The following is a 19764-nucleotide window of genomic DNA, read 5'->3' on the forward strand; positions in this document are numbered from 1 at the left end:
AACTCTAAGTTTGGTGTTGGGAGGCCACAACCAAACTCTAAGTTTGGTGTTGAACCCCCACATTCAAACTCTAAGATTGGTGTTGGGTGGTTCCAACACGGTTCTGAACATTTCTGAGGCTCCATGAGAGTCCTCTGTCAAGCTAATGACAATAAAGAAGCGCTTGTTGGGAGGCAACCCAATGTTTTATAATTAATTATTTTCTTTTGTTATTTTATCTTTTTTTGTAGGTTGATGATCATAAGAAGTCACAAAAACAATGAAAAAAAGCAAAAATAAAATGAAAAACAGGAAGAAAAACAGCACACCCTGGAGGAAGATGCTGCTGGCGTTTAAACGCCAGTCAGCCTAGCAGTTGGGCGTTTAACGCCCAGTCTGGCACCATTCTGGGCGTTTAACGCCAGAAAGGGGCACCAGACTGGCGTTAAACGCCAGTAAAGGGCAAGAACCTGGCGTTAAACGCCAGGAATGGGCATCAGCCCGGCGTTTAACGCCAGAAATGGCTCAAAACGTGGATTTTGATGCCATTTGGTGCAAGGATGCCTTTTCCTTGACACCACAGGATCTGTGGACCCCACAGGACCCTACCATCACTCTCTCTCTTCTTCCCCCATTCACCAATCACCTCAACACCTCTTCCCCAAAAACCCTTCACCTATCAAATCCCATCTTTCTCTTCACCACTCACATCCATCCTTCATAACTCCCCACCAACCTCACCCTTCAAATTCAAACCACTTTCCCTCCCAAACCCACCCAAAATGGCCGAACCTTTTACCCCCCTCTCCCCTATATATACCCTTCTTCAATCCCTTCATTTTCACACAACCTAAACACCACTTCTCCCCCTCTTTGGCCGAAAACACCACCATCTCCCTCTTCCTCATTTCTTCTTCTTCTACTCCCTTCTTTCTTCTTTTGCTCGAGGACGAGCAAACATTTTAAGTTTGGTGTGGTAAAAGCGTTGCTTTTTCGTTTTTCCATAACCATTATGGCATCCAAGGCCGGAGAAACCTCTAGAAAGAGGAAAGGGAAGGCAAAAGCTTCCACCTCCGAGTCATGGGAGATGGATAGATTCATCTCAAGGGTGCATCAAGACCACTTCTATGAAGTTGTGGCCTTGAAGAAGGTGATCCCCGAGGTCCCCTTTTCACTCAAAAAGGGTGAATATCCGGAAATCCGACATGAGATCCGAAGAAGAGGTTGGGAAGTTCTTACCAACCCCATTCAACAAGTCGGAATCTTGATGGTTCAAGAGTTCTATGCCAATGCATGGATCACCAAGAACCATGACCAAAGAGTGAACCCGAATCCAAAGAATTATCTTACTATGGTTCGGGGGAAATACTTGGATTTTAGTCCGGAGAGTGTGAGGGTGGCGTTCAACTTGCCTATGATGCAAGGAGATGAGCATCCTTACACTAGAAGGGTCAACTTTGATCAAAGGTTGGACCAAGTCCTCACAGTCATATGTGAAGAGGGCGCACAATGGAAGCAAGATTCAAGAGGAAAGCCGGTTCAATTGAGAAGGCATGACCTCAAGCCCGTGGCTGGAGGATGGTTAGAGTTCATACAACGCTCAATCATTCCCACTAGCAACCGGTCCGAAGTTACCATAGACCGGGCTATCATGATCCATAGCATCATGATTGGAGAAGAAATAGAGGTTCATGAGGTTATAGCCCAAGAACTCTATAAGGTGGCGGACAAGACCTCCACCTTGGCAAGGTTAGCCTTTCCTCATCTCATCTGTCACCTCTGTTATTCAGTTGGAGTTGACATAGAGGGAGACATCCCCATTGATGAGGACAAGCCCATCACCAAGAAAAGGATGGAGTACACAAGAGATCCCACTCATCATGAGATCCCTGAGATTCCTCAAGGGATGAATTTTCCTCCACAAAACTATTGGGAGCAACTAAACACCTCCCTAGGAGAGTTGAGTTCCAACATGGGACAATTAAGGGTGGAGCATCAAGAACACTCCATCATCCTTCATGAGATTAGAGAGGATCAAAGAATCATGAGGGAGGAGCAACAAAGACAAGGAAGAGACATTGAGGAGCTCAAGCACTCCATAGGATCTTCAAGAGCAAGAAAGAGCCGCCATCACTAAGGTGGACCCGTTCTTTGATTTCCTTGTTCTTTATTCTTCTGTTTTTCGAATTTTATGCTTATGTTTATCCATGTTTGTGTCTTGTGATCATTAGTGTCTTAGTGTCTATGCCTTAAAGTTATGAATGTCCTATGAATCCATCACCTTTCTTGAATAAAAATGTGTTTAATTGAAAAAGAAAAAGAAGTGCATGAATTTTGAATTTTATAACAGTTTAATTATTTTGATGTGGTGGCAATATTTTTGTTCTCTGAATGTATGCTTAAACAGTGCATATATATCTTGAATTTGTGGTTTATGAATGTTGGCTCTTGAAAGAATGATGAAAAAGGAGACATGTTACTGAGGATCTGAAAAATCATTAAAATGATTCTTGAAGCAAGAAAAAGCATTTATATTCGAAAAAAAAAACGAAAAAAATATATATATATAGAAATAAGAGTTGTGATCCAAGGCAAATAAGAGTGTGCTTAAGAACCCTGGACACCTCTAATTGGGGACTTTAGCAAAGCTGAGTCACAATCTGAAAAGGTTCACCCAATTATGTGTCTGTGGCATGTATGTATCCGGTGGTAATACTGGAAGACAGAGTGCTTTGGGCCACAGCCAAGACTCAATAAATAGCTATGTTCAAGAATCATCATACTCTACTAGGAGAATCATTAACACTATCTGGATTCTGAGTTCCTAAAGAAGCCAACCATTCTGAATTTCAAAGGATAGAGTGAGATGCCAAAACTATTCAGAGGCAAAAAGCTAAAAGCCCCGCTCATCTAATTAATACTGATCTTCATAGATGTTTTTGGAATTCATTGCATATTCTCTTCTTTTTATCTTATTTGATTTTCAGTTGCTTGGGGACAAGCAACAATTTAAGTTTGGTGTTGTGATGAGCGGATAATTTGTATACTTTTTGGCATTGTTTTTAGTATGTTTTTGGTATGATATAGTTAGTTTTTAGTATATTTTTATTAGTTTTTAGTTAAAATTCTCTTTTCTGGACTTTACTATGAGTTTGTGTGTTTTTTTGTGATTTCAGGTATTTTCTGGCTGAAATTGAGGGACCTGAGCAAAAATCTGATTTAGAGACCAAAAAGGACTGCAGATGCTGTTGGATTCTGACCTCCCTGCACTCGAAGTAGATTTTCTGGAGCTACAGAAGCCCAATTGGCGCGCTCTCAACGGCGTTGGAAAGTAGACATCCTGGGCTTTCTAGCAATATATGATAGTCCATACTTTGCCTAAGATTTGATGGCCCAAACCGGCGTTCAACGTCACCTCAAGAAATCCCAGCGTTAAACGCTGGAACTGGCACCCAAATGGGAGTTAAACGCCCAAACTGGCACTAAAGCTGGCGTTTAACTCCAAGAAGAGTCTCTGCACGAAATTTTCTTCATTGCTCAGCCCAAGCACACACCAAGTGGGCCCGGAAGAGGATTTTTATGTCATTTACTCATTTCTGTACACCTTAGGCTACTAGTTCTTATAAGTAGGACCTTTTACTATTGTATGAGAGGACTTTGGTAGCTATCTTCATTTTGTATGCTATCTTAGATCCTTGGGAGGCTGGCCATTCGGCCATGCCTAGACCTTATGCTTATGTATTTTCAACGGTGGAGTTTCTACACACCATAGATTAAGGTGTGGAGCTCTGCTGTACCTCGAGTATTAATGCAATTACTATTGTTCTTCCATTCAATTCCGCTTGTTCTTTATCCAAGATATCACTTGTTCTTCAACTTGATGAATGTGATGATCCGTGACACTCATCATCATTCTCACCCATGAACAAGGTGACTGACAACCACTCTTGTTCTACAAGCGTTCAAGGCTCTAGTGAATATCTCTTGGATTCCTGATTGCACGATGCATGGTTGATCGCCTGACAACCGAGTGCTCGCCTAACAACCGAGCCAACCATTCCGTGAGATCAGAGTCTTCGTGGTATAGGCGAGAACTGATGGCGGCATTCAAGAGAATCCGGAAGGTCTAACCTTGTCTGTGGTATTCTGAGTAGGATTCAATGACTGAATGACTGTGACGTGCTTCAAACTCCTGAGGGCGGGGCGTTAGTGACAGACGCAAAAGAATCACTGGATTCTATTCCGGCCTGATTGAGAACCGACAGATGGAATGTCGTGCCGTGACAGGGCATTAGGAATCGTTCCAATGAGAGGATGGGAGGTAGCCACTGACAACGGTGAAACCCTTGCTTAAGCTTGCCATGGAAAGGAGTAAGAAGGATTGGATGAAGACAGTAGGAAAGCAGAGAGACGGAAGGGAAGGCATCTTCATGCGCTTATCTGAAGTTCCTACCAATGAATTACATAAGTATCTCTATCTTTACCTTTGTGTTATTTTCGTTCATCACCATTATCATTTGAGTTTGCCTGACTAAGATTTACAAGATGACCATAGCTTGCTTCAATACTAACAATCTCCGTGGGATCGACCCTTACTCACGTAAGGTTTATTACTTGGACGACCCAGTGCACTTGCTGGTTAGTTGTGCGAAGTTGTGTAATGCCATGGTATTGAGCTACCACGTTTTTGGAGCCATTACCGGGGATTATGAGAGTTGTGAAAAAGTATTGTTCACAATTTCGCGCACCACCGACCATAAGGATGCACGACAACGTTACAATGCAGGCTTGAAATTGAAACCACCATCAACAGAACCAATTTAACAGGTCAACCCTGTTTACAATATAGACGACAACTCGACACTGGCCAAACTCGACCCTCAAGATAAGATCTCATCTGACCTACACTAATGGACGAGCTGTACAAGGTAAACTCACCGAACTTGAAACCCAATACACTAATATCGAATCTGCTTTTTCTGCAGGCAATGAACACAACCTCACAAAATTACTCCAATCCAACGTCGACCTTTTTGCATGGACACTAGCAAATATGGCTGGAATTGTTCCAAATATCATATGACATAAGCTTGCCAGTAACCTCAATGTCTGTCCAATATGTCAGAAAAAGCAAGATTTGGGAACAAAAAGAAGAGATGCTGCCATTGCAGAGACACAGAAATTGCTCGTTGCAGGGTTTATCCGTGAGATCAGATTCTCATCATGGTTATTAAATGTCGTTATGGAAAAAAGAGCTCAAGGAAATGGCGCATGTGTATAGAATTTATAGACTTGAATAAAGTATGTCCCAAAAATTCATATCCATTGTCGAGCATTGACAAATTGGTGGATAATACCTCAGGTTTTAAAGTCTTAAGCTTCATGGACGCCTACTCTGGATATAATTATATACTAATGCACCCAGAAGATCAAGACAAAACCGTATTCATAATTGATCATGTTAAGTTTTGTTATAAGGTAATGCCTTTTGGACTTACAAACGCAGGAGCAACATATCAGAGGTTGATGGATAAGGTCTTCAAAGATCAAATTGGTCAGAATATGGAAGTATACGTCGACGATATGGTAGTAAAATTGGATTCGGAAGAAGCCCACCAAGCTGACCTTCACAAAGTCTTTCAGCAACTATGACAATACAATATGAGGTTATACCCAGAGAAATGTGCATTTAGATTTCATGGGGCAAATTCCTCGATTTCATGATAACACACCAGGGGATAGAAGCAAACTCTGACAAATGCTGAGTTGTGATACGGATGCAATCACCTCAAACAATTAAAGAGGTTTAACAACTCACTGGTCGTATCACTTCTTTAATAGCCTTAGGAAGGCCAAAAAATTCACCTGGACCGACGAGTGCAAACAAGCGTTCACCAACTTAAAAAATCTTCTCAGCTCGCCACCTATTCTTCAAAAACCACAACATAGTAAACCTCTTTACTTATATCTTCCAGTTTCAATTCACGTAGTTAGCTCTGTACTTGCCACAGAAATAGGCAAAGAACAAAGCCCAGTTTACTTCATTAGCAAGGTGATACAGAATGTGGAAACCAGATACCCAACTGTGGAAAAACTAAATTCGCCTTAATAATCACATCTCGACAACTGCGACATTATTTTCAGAATAATCAAATTATAGTTCGGACAAGCCAACCACTACACCAAATGTTAGCACGGCCATACCTAGTGGGAAGGCGCATCAAGTGGTCAGTTGAACTATCAGAGTTTAACATCTCCTACCAATCAACAGGATCATTGACCGCTCAAATACTGGCCGACTTTATTGCCAAATTCACCACTACACAGGAAATCCTCCCAGTTTGGGACTTATATGTCGACGAAGCCTCCAACGATGGGGTTTGTGGAGCAGGAATCTCCTTAAAGACAACATCAGCGTCTTCACCGAGCAATCCATAAGGTTCTCATTCCAGGTGAGCAACAATCAGTCCGAATATGAAGCCTTGCTCGCTGGACTACGACTTGTGAAGGAGGCAAACATTCAAAATCTCAAAGTACACTGTGACTCCCTACTCTCATCCAACAGGTAAGTGGTCATTTCCAGGTATGAGACCCTCTCTTAGAACAATACTTAAATGCAGTAAAGGATCTTACACAACATTTCAACATTTTAAAATATCACACATACCTAGAGAACAAAATCATAGAGCAGATATCTTGTCCAAATTAGCAACTTCTAGAATACAAGATTTTCAGAATGTTTATCACAACTAACCTTTATTGAACCAAGCATATATGACAAAAGTGTTCTAAGTTTATCGTAGTGGGCAGATTGGAAAAGCCCATACATAAACTATTTGAAAACTGGGAACATACCATCCGAAGAAAAGCCACATTTATTTAAAAAGAAAGCAACCTACTACACAATCATGGAAAATGACTTGTATAAAATAGCATTCTCCCAACCATTATCGAAATGTCTCGGACCCACAGAAGTAGAATTAGCAATTTCCAAGATCCATGAAGGTATCTGCAGCACACATATAGTAGGTCGGAGCCTGGCCTCGAAATTCTTAAGAGTAGTCGAAATTCTTAAGAGTAGGATACTACTGGGTACTAGCCAACATTAAGAAAATATTGCAAGAAAAAAGTCGAGTGTTGCGATAATTGTAAAAAATGCGCACCAATTATCCATAGCCCGGCCAAGCTATTGCATGCCTAAAAAATCAGATGGCCTTTTCAAATGGGGACTCGATATCCTCATACTATTCCCAACATTAGTAGGCTAGGTAAAATTCTTGCTGGAAGCTATAGATTACTTTACAAAGTGCATAGATACGCAACCACTTGCCAAAATAACTTCGGATAAGGTACGCTCTTTCGTTTGGAAATTTATAATATATAGATATGGTTTGCCCGGAGAAATCATCTCTAACAATGGTCGGCAAGTTACTGATAAAAGAATTGCATCTTTTTCAACGAGTCTTCATATCAAGCACCATTTTTCCTTTGTAGAGCATCCACAAAGCAATGGGCTCGCAGAGGTAGCTAAGAAAATTATTTTACAGGCTTTAGGGAAAAAATTAGCAAAGGCCAAAGGATGTTGAGCCGAACTTATTCCCGAAATCTTATGGAGTTATAACACCACACCACAATCATCAACAAAAGAAACACCGTTTCGACTAGTACACGACGCATATTCGATGGTTCTAGTGGAGATCTCCCAACGATCACTACGAACTGACCTCTTGGATGACACGGCCAACACACAGGTACGATTAACCGAGCTCGACACACTGGATGAAGAACGTGACTTGGCCAGGCTAAGACAACAACCTATACAACTTACAATACGACGACAATAGAGTTTGGCCGAGATTATTGCAACAAGGAGATTTGGTACTCTGAAAAATTAAAGAAGTTTAGAAACCTCCGAGACATGAAAAACTTGCAACAACTTGGGAAGGTCTTTTTAGAGTGTCAAAGGTTCATGGAAAAGGAGCTTATTCTTTGCAGACACTAACCGGAACAGAGTTACCCAATACATGGAACATGTCTTCCTTAAAAATGTATTATAGATAATCCTGTGTAAAAGACGGGACTGAGATGTACTCTTTTTCCTGATCATAAGTTTTTATCTCACAAAAGGTTTTATTTAGACAGGATTTAACAAGGCCGATCACCCCGCGCCCTCCACAACGAAAAGTCTTATCAATAAAAACCAAACATTCCACACAATCTCATTTCTACAAACCAACATACAAAAGTTGAAAGTCAACAAGTCAACATAAAATAATCAAAGCTGATATATTATTCAAACATCTAAATAAGTTTTCTACAAAACAAAACTGATATTAAAGATCGGTCCCAATCCAACAATAACAATTCAAAAGAAGGGGTACTCGGTTTTTGATGACCGAACCTTCACAAACATAGCCTTAAAATCTTTAAACGAAGATTTATACAAAATAAATAGAAAGCGACCTGGATAGCTACTAAGGTTAATCCAGAAACCTTTTAGAAACACTCTTAAATTGAAATAAGGAGAAAAAGATATTCAATGAAGGAGGAAACTCAAGGAAATCCATTAAACATTCAAAGGCTCGCAAAAAAGTCTATGCATTTGGATGGAGTTACGAAGGAGCACAATTTAGTTGAGTCAATACATTGCATTCGAACTCTAAAAAAGAGAACTTCAAGTTCAACTCTGTCAAACAAAGGGTGTACAGGTAGAAATACGCCCAATCCCCTCCTCTCGCAAACCCTTTCTTCACCACTTCAGGAAAATAACTCAACACTAACAGCCGCATCAGTCTTTATCAACTTTACAGAATTGAGTCCACGCAAGGACTCAACATTGTTGAAAACTAAAGCACGATGCTTCACATCAACGTGAACCCATTCGTAAATATAATCTTTTTTAACTTCTACTACCTTATCTCTAGCCATCACCTAAAGAAACAAAAAAAAAAGACAAGAACTACTAACCTTTTGAAGTCATGCCTTTTTTTTCTTCAAACTAGATACAGTAGATAACTAGTGTTCTTTTCCAAAGCAAAACAGGTAATAAAGAAACTAAGTAAACCCCCTCACACATTCTCCCACTACTCAACGGTTAAATTTTTAAAAAAATGTTCATTTACCAATGTGATGTGCGGTAATGATTTCCTTAAAATAACCACGCAAAAATTTATTATCACATCACACTTTTCAAATTCCAGAGGTAAGAAACCAAGCTTCCTTCTACCTACTAAAATGTCGCAGGTTGAGCTTAGGAGCTCAAGGGACAACATTAATCCGAGGTTTAACACCATAACGAAAACTCAACTAGCTAACAAAAAGGTGCGGTTCAGCAAGTCAAGTTTGGAGATTGTGTTCCTTAATCCTTATAACTCGAATGAAGACGGTTATACCTCGAATTCATATTCAAAATATTTTAAATAAAGATCTTCCCAATCAAAAAATTGGAGATAGTGGCGACCGGTCAGTTAATTTGAACAATGATAAATAGTAGCACTAACAGGGTTAAAGCGGTAGATTTCAAAAGAAAAATGTCAATCCTAATACTTTTAGTTTGGTTTTCACTTTAAAAGATATGTTATTGACTTAAATGTCGGAGTCCTTTTTGCAGGTTCCACTATCAAGCAAGAACTTCAAGGCCTCCTATTTCCACTGTTCAGAAAATGTGGAAGCGTTTATCAAGTAACGGCGACAAGCTATAATTCGGAGAGTATCTTTGACGAAACAATATTAATAAATGTACGTATTTGACACAAGGTGGAACTCAAGTGCACAGTTAACTTTATATGAAGTTAATAGTTAAGAGTTGTTAGATAACAATTTAATCAAACTTATCAAATTATTTAACGACTCTCAACTATCAACTTCGCATGATGTTATCTACACTTAAGTTTCTACCTTGATACAAACTCTCTAAGAATGCTCGGTTGCTTAATTATTCTTTCTTCAGTAAAATAAATATTTTAAAAAGTTAATGTATTTTGAAAAAATGAAATAGACTGCTGTAAAAAGCAAAAACAATAATTTATACAATAATGCTACATGATCAAATCATTTTAGTAATTAAATTCATCTAAATTAGTCCAATAACTTATTAACACAATAAAATCTAATGAGATAATACTCAATTTGGTCCCTGAACTTATACGCAAGTCTCAATTTAGTCCTTAAAGTTTCAATTGCCTCTATTTGGTCCCTAAACTTTGTGAACATAACTCATGTTAGTCCTTGAAACAATTTTCAACGTACAAACGTTAACGGAACACTGTCGTGACAGCCGGATGCCACACTAAACTTTGTAAAATGATGTCGTTTTGGTTTTGGTACTCAAATAACCCAAAAACAACATCCTAAATGGTGTTTATTAAAATTTTACCTAACAAAATAAGTAATACGAAGTCGTTTTTGAGCTATTTAAATATCAAAACCAAAATTGCATCATTTTACAAGTTTTAACGTGACATGTGATAATCTATAGCAGCGCTCTATTAACGTTTTTATAATAAAAATGGTTTCAGGGACTAATATAAGGCACATTTATAAACTTCGGGGACTAAATAGAGGCAATTGAAACCTCAAGGACTAAATTGAGACTCGCGTGTAAGTTCAGGGACCAAATTGAGTATTATCTCGAAATCTAATCGAACATAAAAAGCATAAAAAAAACTTTACAAAAATAACATTTTTATCTAAGATTTCTCTAATTTTTTTCTCATACTTTATGGAATGGATGAAGATACGTACGTACGAGCAAAAGCTTCATAACAGTCGTCGTTATTTAAATGGGACCCACCTCCGAAGTCCAAAAAGCGCCGTGGCTTTCATTCTTTACTTAGAGCATTATCCACATTTTGGACTTTAACAATAATAGAAGGCAGGTGCACCAACGAAAAAGAAGAAAATTTATTGAACACAAAAATAGAAATTTGGGATCTAACTCGTTAGGGTTAGCAAATTTCACAGACCACACAAATCAATTCGTGGCAGTTACTTACTTGCTAACTATATGGAAGCTACTATTTTGGATGTTTTGATTTGGAAATAGTAGAATAAGAAGAAGAATATTAATAGAGGTGATTGGTTCATTGTTTGGTGGTGTACGTGCGAATAATACATTTGAATGGCTCTGAACTTGCCCTCTCCAGCGCAAGTGAAGCCCTTCTTTTTCGCTTCTGATTCCCCAAAGCTTCCAGGTTCTTCTCTTCTTCCTCTTTCTTCTCATTCATTTCTCTCTCCTCTATCTGTCTTTTTCTAAATTATATGTGCTTCTGCTTCTCACTTTTCACTTTTCACTTATACTCTCAATTTTCATATTTACTAATAACGTAACAAAAAAAAAAACTAATGAGAAGGTGATCCTATTATACGTAATTTATAAAATTTGAAAAAATTGGCTTAAAAAATTCTGTTTAATTTTTTATTGATTGTTTTCTTAAAAAAAAATAATTCTCTAACTAAATTGATATATATACCTTTTTACACTGGTAACTTCTACTTCTCTTTTTTATTTTTTTTATTCTTTTGTGAGTTGGACCAATATTTATGGGCTATTATTGTGATGACTTAGTAATATTTTCTTGAATAACCGTCTTTTTTTTTTCTCATAGTCTTAGCCACATGTGCCGTCATCCTCTTATTACACCTATGATGTTATATATGCTCTGATCAACGCTTTGATGCAAAATTGGAAACCATGGAGAAGGCAACAAACTAAACCAGTTTAACTGGTTTTATTAGAAGATCATAAATTAAAATCATGCAGCATATTATTTTGATTACTGAGAAAGAAAAAGGTTTTACCAAAGACGCCTTATATGCATATATTTGACAAAGAGTTGACTGATAAGCTGCATGAAGATAAGAAATATTTGAACAGAGAAAAGAAATGGGAAATAAAGGTTGAATTATTTGTTTTCATTTAATTATTAGGAGATCAATATATTTTGAGTAGTGATAGATACTTACATAGGTACTAAACCCGCTTTTAGTGGGTTATCCATTTTAAGAAGAAAGATAAAGAGAGGGAGAGAGGAGGAATACAGACAAAGGAAAGAGAGAAATAGGAAAAAAAAAGTAAATATATTATTGGTGAATGCTATCCGTCTAAAAAGTGGTATTTATTTATTAAAAAATGTTAAAAATTAATATTTAATTTAAAAGATACAAAAATAAATTATTTTTAAAAAAATAAAATTTATCATAAAAAATAAATTAAACAAAAATTAAATGATAATTGATAAACACTATAGAATTGATCTATATTATTTTGATGGGCAACAATCACAATATAATATAATACATATATATATATATATAATACTAAATCGTTTATTAATATAAAATATATATTAAAATAAAAAATACAATTAAAATGAGTTAAATACTTACACATATATGTATTTATAATTAAATACATAATGACTTAATTGATAGCTATTTTTTAGTGTGTATATAATATTTTTATTTGATAAATATAGTAAATAATTTTTTTTACAATATTTAAAAAAATATAGCTAAAATTAAAACTATAATTTCTTTTTTACTATTTCCAGTACTTTTTAATTTGAAAATTAAAAATGTGTGATTAACTTAAAAGTGTTGTTAAAAAATAAAAGTATGTAACTTTAATTTTAGTTTTATTTTTAATTGTTGCTAAACTTTTATAACTATTTTAGCTATTATAATTATAGCCATCATGATCATACACTTCGTCAAGAAAAAAATGTATCTACCAAAATACTGTATCATTATTATATTTTTATTTATCTACCAAAAGATCTTTTTTACTGTAAAATATTTTCCGAACTTATTTTCTAACATAACTAAATATAAATTAGCCCTAAAGAGCATTTTCTAACAATTTTTTTTCCTTATTGATAAATTCACATTTTGCATGCTTGTATAAAGTTTATGAAATAACCAAGGTTTCAACAAAAATCATTTTTCAACAATATTTTAGAAACATCTTTAATAATAATAATATTTCGGAATAAAAATAGTTTTCACATTTTTCAACTATATATAAAAGTGAAAACTTTCATGCAGTTATTTTTATATAAAATTGATAGTTAAAGATCATTAAATGATAATTTAGTCAAACATATCAATTTATCTAATGATTTTTAACTATAAATTTTTACTTTCAACTTTACTTAAGGGCTTATTTGGGTATCATTAAATCGATAAAAAATATTTTTTTAATTTTTTAATGTGTTTGACAAATTTTTAATAGTAAAAATAAAAAAAAATAGAAAAATAAAAAATATCTTTTTTGAAAAACTACAATTTACATATTTTTTAAAAGATCTTTTTTCTTTTAAAAAAATATGTTTTTCACATAATAAATGAATAAAAAAATATTTTTATCTTATTTTATCTAAATATAATTGATAAATAAATTTTTTTTTACATGAGATATTTAAACATAAAATCACTTTTACTTTTGTAAAAAATCTTTTAAAAAAATATTTTAAAAAAATCTTTTTTAAAAATAGTATCTAAACAAACCCTAAAAATAACTGTGTCTGAGTGTCCCATATACAAATATTAAACTTTAAAATAACCTTTTTAATATCCCAGACACCCTTTAATAATGAATAGTTCTATAACTAGCATTATTGCTTTTTTACATTCTTAAAACATACACATTTGATTTTTATATTTTTAGAATTTTCTATAGTCGTTGTAGCCTTGTAGAAAAATAAAAGCAAATATTTAACTATAAGTTTTCTTGCAACTGATTTTATTACCCCTGAAATATAAGATCTTCAAAAACGGAGTTACGAAACGAGTAACAGCCTTATACAGTTATTTTAGTTTGATAGTTTCAACGATCAAGACCCTCTCTAGATATTTAATTTGTTACTAATAATATATTGAAAGAAACTTTTGAGAGGACTTCAACGTTGAAAAATTTTATTATTTTGTCACTGTGTTGTTTACCAAATAAATTTGTATACCTTCCAATAAGTTATAATTCAAATAATATAGTCTCTTTATATTCATATAAAAGATCACGAATTTGAGTCTCACTTCTAACTTTAAAAAAAAAAATTTGTATAACTTCTATTTTCATGTTAATGCTCCAAAACAAAACAACTCAAATAGCCAACTGTCCTACCAGCTCTCTCAAACAACGACATATGTGTAGTTTTACATGACTAATAAAATTATTAAATAACAATACTACGTGATCAATAAAATTTGTTGTTTTTTTATTAACACTTGATCAATATTTTAAATATTAAATTTTAAATTTTAATAGTATGTAAATAAAATATTAATTAATATTAATAAAAAGTGATAATTTCGTGACATTTTTAGATAAACTTGGTTGTAGTGGAATAGTAGGTAAATATTGATGGTGGAATTTGATTGGTATTATCAGGAAGCTTTTCTTTGAAGAGAAAAGAAAATGAGACAACAGTAGAAAGAAGAATATGTTGCTCAGTGCAATCACCAGCACCAGCATGGCCAGGAACTGCTATTCCTGATCCTAATGCTAAAGTATGGGATGGACCAAAACCAATTTCTATCTTAGGATCTACAGGTTCAATTGGAACCCAGGTATGCACAATTAACTCACTTAATTGTTTCAATTCATTTAAGGAAACACTTGCAATGTAGAATATGAATATGTTATATGTTTTTAAGTAATTTGCTTATTTTCTATTGTAGACACTGAATATAGTGGCTGAGTTTCCGGATAGATTTAAAGTGGTGGGGCTTGCAGCTGGTTCAAATGTTACTCTTCTTGCTGATCAGGTAATAATTAACTACTTAGTCCAAATAATTGCTATCAATTTGAATCATTTATTATTCCTAGAATTGTTGCAGCATATGTAGTATATGCTCCTTGTCATTCCTTTTTGGCAAGAAATTGGCCCTTGCAATTCATTTTTTGCTCTTAAAGCATTTCAGTTTTCTGTTACAATTGTATAGTTGGCAGTTACAGTTATTTATTTATTTATTTATTTAATTAGTTACTTAGATTGCGTTTAGAAGAGAGATTGGGACAGAAAGACCGAGACTAGTAGATTATAGAGACTAAGAGGCAGATATTATGTTTGGTATTAAATATACATAATTGATTTATTTTTCAATATCATGTTTAATTTAATATAAATATAAAGAATGAAGGGTAGATTTGGAATTTGAATAGTTAAATGAAAGTATTTTTGAAAAGAAATGTTATTAAAATTTTAATTTTCGTCTCTAAAAATTTCAATCTTGTGTCTTTACTTTTTTAAGGTGCTGAATAGACTGAATTGTGTTCCAAAACTAAAATTTTAGTTCTAATTTTTAATTACCAAACACAATACTGAATCCAGTCTCCTATATGCTCACATTCTAGTGTAGTTAAACATTTTAACTTAGATTAGATTAATACAGTTTTAAGATTGATTCAATATCAATTCAAACGGTTTTGATAAATTAATTTAATTGGTATAACGTTTCCATGTTGTGCAGATAAAAACATTTAAGCCTGAACTTGTTGCTCTTAGAAATGAGGCTCTAATTGGTGAACTCAAAGAGGCTATTGCTGATTCCGATCACAAACCTGAAATCGTCGCCGGAGAACAAGGAGTCATTGAGGTGGGAAAATGTTTTGTCCTCAACACCATATCATTCACTTACTTTATACAACACAATTTGTTCTTCCATTTTATTTTATTTTATTTTTTCAGGTTGCTCGCCACCCTGATGCAGCCACTGTAGTTACAGGAATAGTTGGTTGCGCAGGATTAAAGGTAAATTTAAATTCTAATTGCTTAGATTATCTCATTTACCTACTTAATGTGTATTTAATTTTGAATGTTGTAATTTAATACAAAAATAATATAAATAAAATAAAATAGCAAATTGTGTTTCAGAACAAGTTGACTGAACTTGTTTGACTGAACCATCCAACAGTTTGCAATGTTATCTTCATGCGAAAATGGAATATCCACCTTCATAAATTCAAGTCTGTTAAAAGATATCTCTTTGTGGTGATAACTATCTTTAGATTATGTTTATTGCATACTATGAATTTTTCCCTGCAAAGCAATTTTCTTCGGATACAAGTTACTACATTTCAATTACATAAAAGACATATAGAAAATGGTGAATTACATTAAACTCTTCTCGTTATACACACAACCTTCCATGATTCATTACACATATATTGATACAAAATACAAAGACCATTATAGTGTTAACAGGAAGTTGATACTTTCCCTTATTTGTTTAATGTTATAGCCAACTGTTGCTGCCATAGAAGCAGGGAAAGACATAGCATTGGCCAACAAAGAGACAATGATTGCTGGAGGCGCCTTTGTTCTTCCTCTTGCTCACAAACATAACATCAAAATTCTTCCAGCTGATTCAGAACATTCTGCCATCTTTCAGGTGCTTTCTAAGTTCATCGTTTATGTCCAATTTTGTGACTATCTCAGGGTAAAGATACTGAGATATAAAAACAAACAATGTCTGTATTTTAGGGGGGAAAAAAAATCCATCTAGCTTTTTATTTACCCGAAAAAAATGAAGACAGTATTAGAATTTAGATTAGGTGGGCCTAACTTAACCCCAAAAACTAGTTCATGGGTGAAGGATGATTCACACTTTATCCTTGAGAGATTTGAGACTTGTAATAGACAGAGATATAACCTTTCTGTTTTGTCATTGTCTTGGTATTTTCGAATTCAATCATGCTACTACACATAAAAAATCAGTCACCAAATCAGCGCTCGTATAAAATACATGTTTGAAATACAAAATACATATTGAAAATGAGTTAAACAATATATGCGTTTATATACAAATACATAATACCTGATTTGGTAGTTGATTTTGTGTATGTACATAGCATATTTGTTTCGAATTTCAGTCTTGAGATACTCACCAAACATGACTTAGAGATAATCCTTATCTCATTTATTTGGTTGGAGTCAATGGATTTACTATTGCAATTTTTTTTACCACTTAATGCTGATGATCATCACTGATGCTTGAAGTACTGTTTCCTATCTACAGTGTATCCAAGGGTTACCAAAGGGTGCACTTAGGAAAGTAATTTTGACTGGATCTGGAGGTGCTTTCAGGTAAAGAAAAGTAGTTAGAAGAAGTGTTTTTAAAGTTGGCTTTTGAGTTGTGAGTCTTGTGTGGTTGGTTCTGCTTTTTATAGAATTGGTTTTTGTGTAAAGTGATTTATGTTTTGTAGGTTTTCTGAAACTGATTTATGAGTCTACCTGCTTTTATTGCTGACTAGTCTATTTGAATAATTGACAGGGAATGGCCAAAGGAAAAGATGAAAGACATTAAACTTGCTGATGCACTAAAGCATCCTATCTGGACTTTGGGAAGAAAGATAACTATTGACTCAGCTACCCTTTTCAATAAGGTTTTCCTGTCCTCAATGTTTCTGGATTTTTTTTTTCGTTAAAAAAGAAATCTATTTGATAATATTATTCATAGTAATAAATTAAATTTCTCTATTTCTTATTCTGTAGGGTCTGGAAGTAATTGAAGCACATTATTTGTTTGGAGCTGAATATGATGATATTGAGATTGTTATTCATCCACAATCTATCATACATGGAATGATTGAAACTCAGGTTTAACATTGCAATATCCTTTTAGCTGTTACTTGAATTTGTATTATTTATATTTATTTAGAAAGCACAAAATTAGCCGACCCCATTTAGTGGGACAAGGCTTTGTTGTTGTTGTTGTATTTAAAAAGCACAAAATCACCACATTAATTGCCTGTTTGTGTGTCAAACACATATTGACAGTGAAAACAATAAAATTATATTTTCTGTTTTTACCTCTACTTTTCTATTCTTTCTTTACAAAAAATTGTTGTTATTTTCAGGACTCATCTGTTATTTCACAGTTGGGGTTACCAGATATGCGTTTGCCTCTCCTCTACACATTGTCATGGCCAGAAAGAGTCCCTTGTTCTGAAGTAACTTGGCCCCGTCTTGATCTTAGCAAGTAATATCACTTGTGAAAACTTTTTTATTGATTTTAGGGAGGGAACTATGCAAATTTTTGGGTGATTGATAGAGTTTATGTTTAAATTTTGAATACTCAGGTATGGTTCCCTAACATTTCAAGCACCAGACACTGATAAGTTCCCATCTGTGAATCTTTGCTATGCTGCTGGACGTGCCGGAGGAACAATGACTGGAGTTCTCAGTGCAGCAAATGAGAAAGCTGTTGAATTGTTTGTTGAAGAAAAGTAAGTAGTATTAACTTCCCTACTTAGTTAATTTTACTTATGCAAATTTCATTGCATTCTTTATGTTTCTATGGATATTTTTAATTACCTTTATTGAAGGTTATCATACACTTAAGTAGTATGCATCTGGACTATTGAATTGCGTAAGCTTATTTTTCCCAAGTAAAACTACTTATATGAGAAGAACAATCTTGTCTCTTTAGAAATAATTTTGCAGTTTCAATCCACTATTACAATGACTACTCATTTTCAAGAGAATATATGCCACTTGACTTATGTAGCATGAAGAATTCCTTCTATTTGAAGCTATGAATAGTGAAAGAAACTAATTGGCTGTTCACTAAGGATGAGAGTTTGGAGAAGGAAGGAAAATGAAGGGTTTTTAGTGTAAAATTTACAGTAGAAAACTTTCTTTACCTTTCCTTCCAGTTCTCCCTGTAATCCAACTCACAAACAGCCTCTAAGAAAACATATTAGTCCAATAATGTGTACATATGCATGTTTTGCGCAGACTCATACCGCAATTAGGTTAAAGTTAGCAAAACTGAAATCTTAAATCCTAAATCCTAATTCCTAAAACAGATAAAACATACATTAAATACTGTTCTGATTAACTACTTGGTTCTGTTTCCAGGATTACCTATCTGGATATTTTCAAGGTTGTGGAGTTAACATGCGAAGCACATCAGAAAGAATTGGTGACATCTCCTTCACTTGAGGAAATCCTTCACTATGACCAGTGGGCGCGACAATATGCTGCTGGTCTGCAAATAGCTTCAAGTATTTGAAATTCAAATCCTATTTGATGGCATGCATCAACTGTGTAAATGTATATGAGTAGCCAGAATATGTTTCTACACTTAGAAATGGTTTCAATAAAAGTTCACTCAACACAATGTTGCAAAAGCAATTTGTCATTTTGATGCAACCTGCAACAATATCAAGTGTATCACAAAAGACTCTAGCTCCATGAATGGTGAGCGTGGAATGAGAATCAAACTACTTTTCTGAGAAATGAGAGAACACTACACTAACTTTACAAGGAGATACGAATAAACAATGAAGAATGATTCATAGTGTTTCTAAGTTAGTGATTATACACTGTATATATACAAGCTAACTAACTAGAGTCAGCCGCATGTAACCATGGTTAGCCTAACTGTAACTGACTACCACATACCAATGTCATAACTGACAAACTAACTTAATTACTTATTATGCACATTACCAAGATCCTCATAAAAGAAGGTGTTTTGCCCAAGGGCCCTGGTTAAGGTTGCTTCAAATGGAAAACTTCAAAGTTTTTATTAATTAAAGAATTTAATTTTAATGCCTTGTTAATATAAAGCAATTTTACATATGCATCCAATAATATATACTACATTAGTAAAATTAACTACCTTTCACTTTATATAAGAGAAATATAAAGTGAGATGCACAAACCTGTTTGAAGAAAGACAAATACAAAAGCAATCAAAATGCCACTATTAGGAAATGATAATTTGTCCACCAAAGCCTAAGGACAATGATAAAAGAACTCTGTTTTAACTCTCTTCTGA

At 34.5% G+C, this 19764-nt stretch overlaps 1 protein-coding gene across 1 annotated transcript; it reads left to right on the top strand.

The window, feature by feature from the left end:
• Window positions 1-10789: 10789 nt before the first annotated feature.
• On the top strand, window positions 10790-19220 carry LOC112710318 (1-deoxy-D-xylulose 5-phosphate reductoisomerase, chloroplastic). The gene is made up of 12 exons (XM_025762487.2): window positions 10790-11171; window positions 14366-14544; window positions 14656-14742; window positions 15448-15573; window positions 15666-15728; window positions 16219-16368; window positions 16996-17063; window positions 17251-17362; window positions 17472-17576; window positions 17837-17958; window positions 18059-18205; window positions 18840-19220. Exons 1-12 carry the CDS (start codon window positions 11099-11101, stop codon window positions 18991-18993), a joined length of 1386 nt encoding a protein of 461 aa, XP_025618272.1. The 5' UTR covers window positions 10790-11098; the 3' UTR covers window positions 18994-19220.
• Window positions 19221-19764: the final 544 nt, after the last annotated feature.

The sequence above is a fragment of the Arachis hypogaea genome, chromosome 9 (assembly GCF_003086295.3).
Source record: "Arachis hypogaea cultivar Tifrunner chromosome 9, arahy.Tifrunner.gnm2.J5K5, whole genome shotgun sequence".
Lineage (NCBI taxonomy): Eukaryota > Viridiplantae > Streptophyta > Magnoliopsida > Fabales > Fabaceae > Arachis > Arachis hypogaea.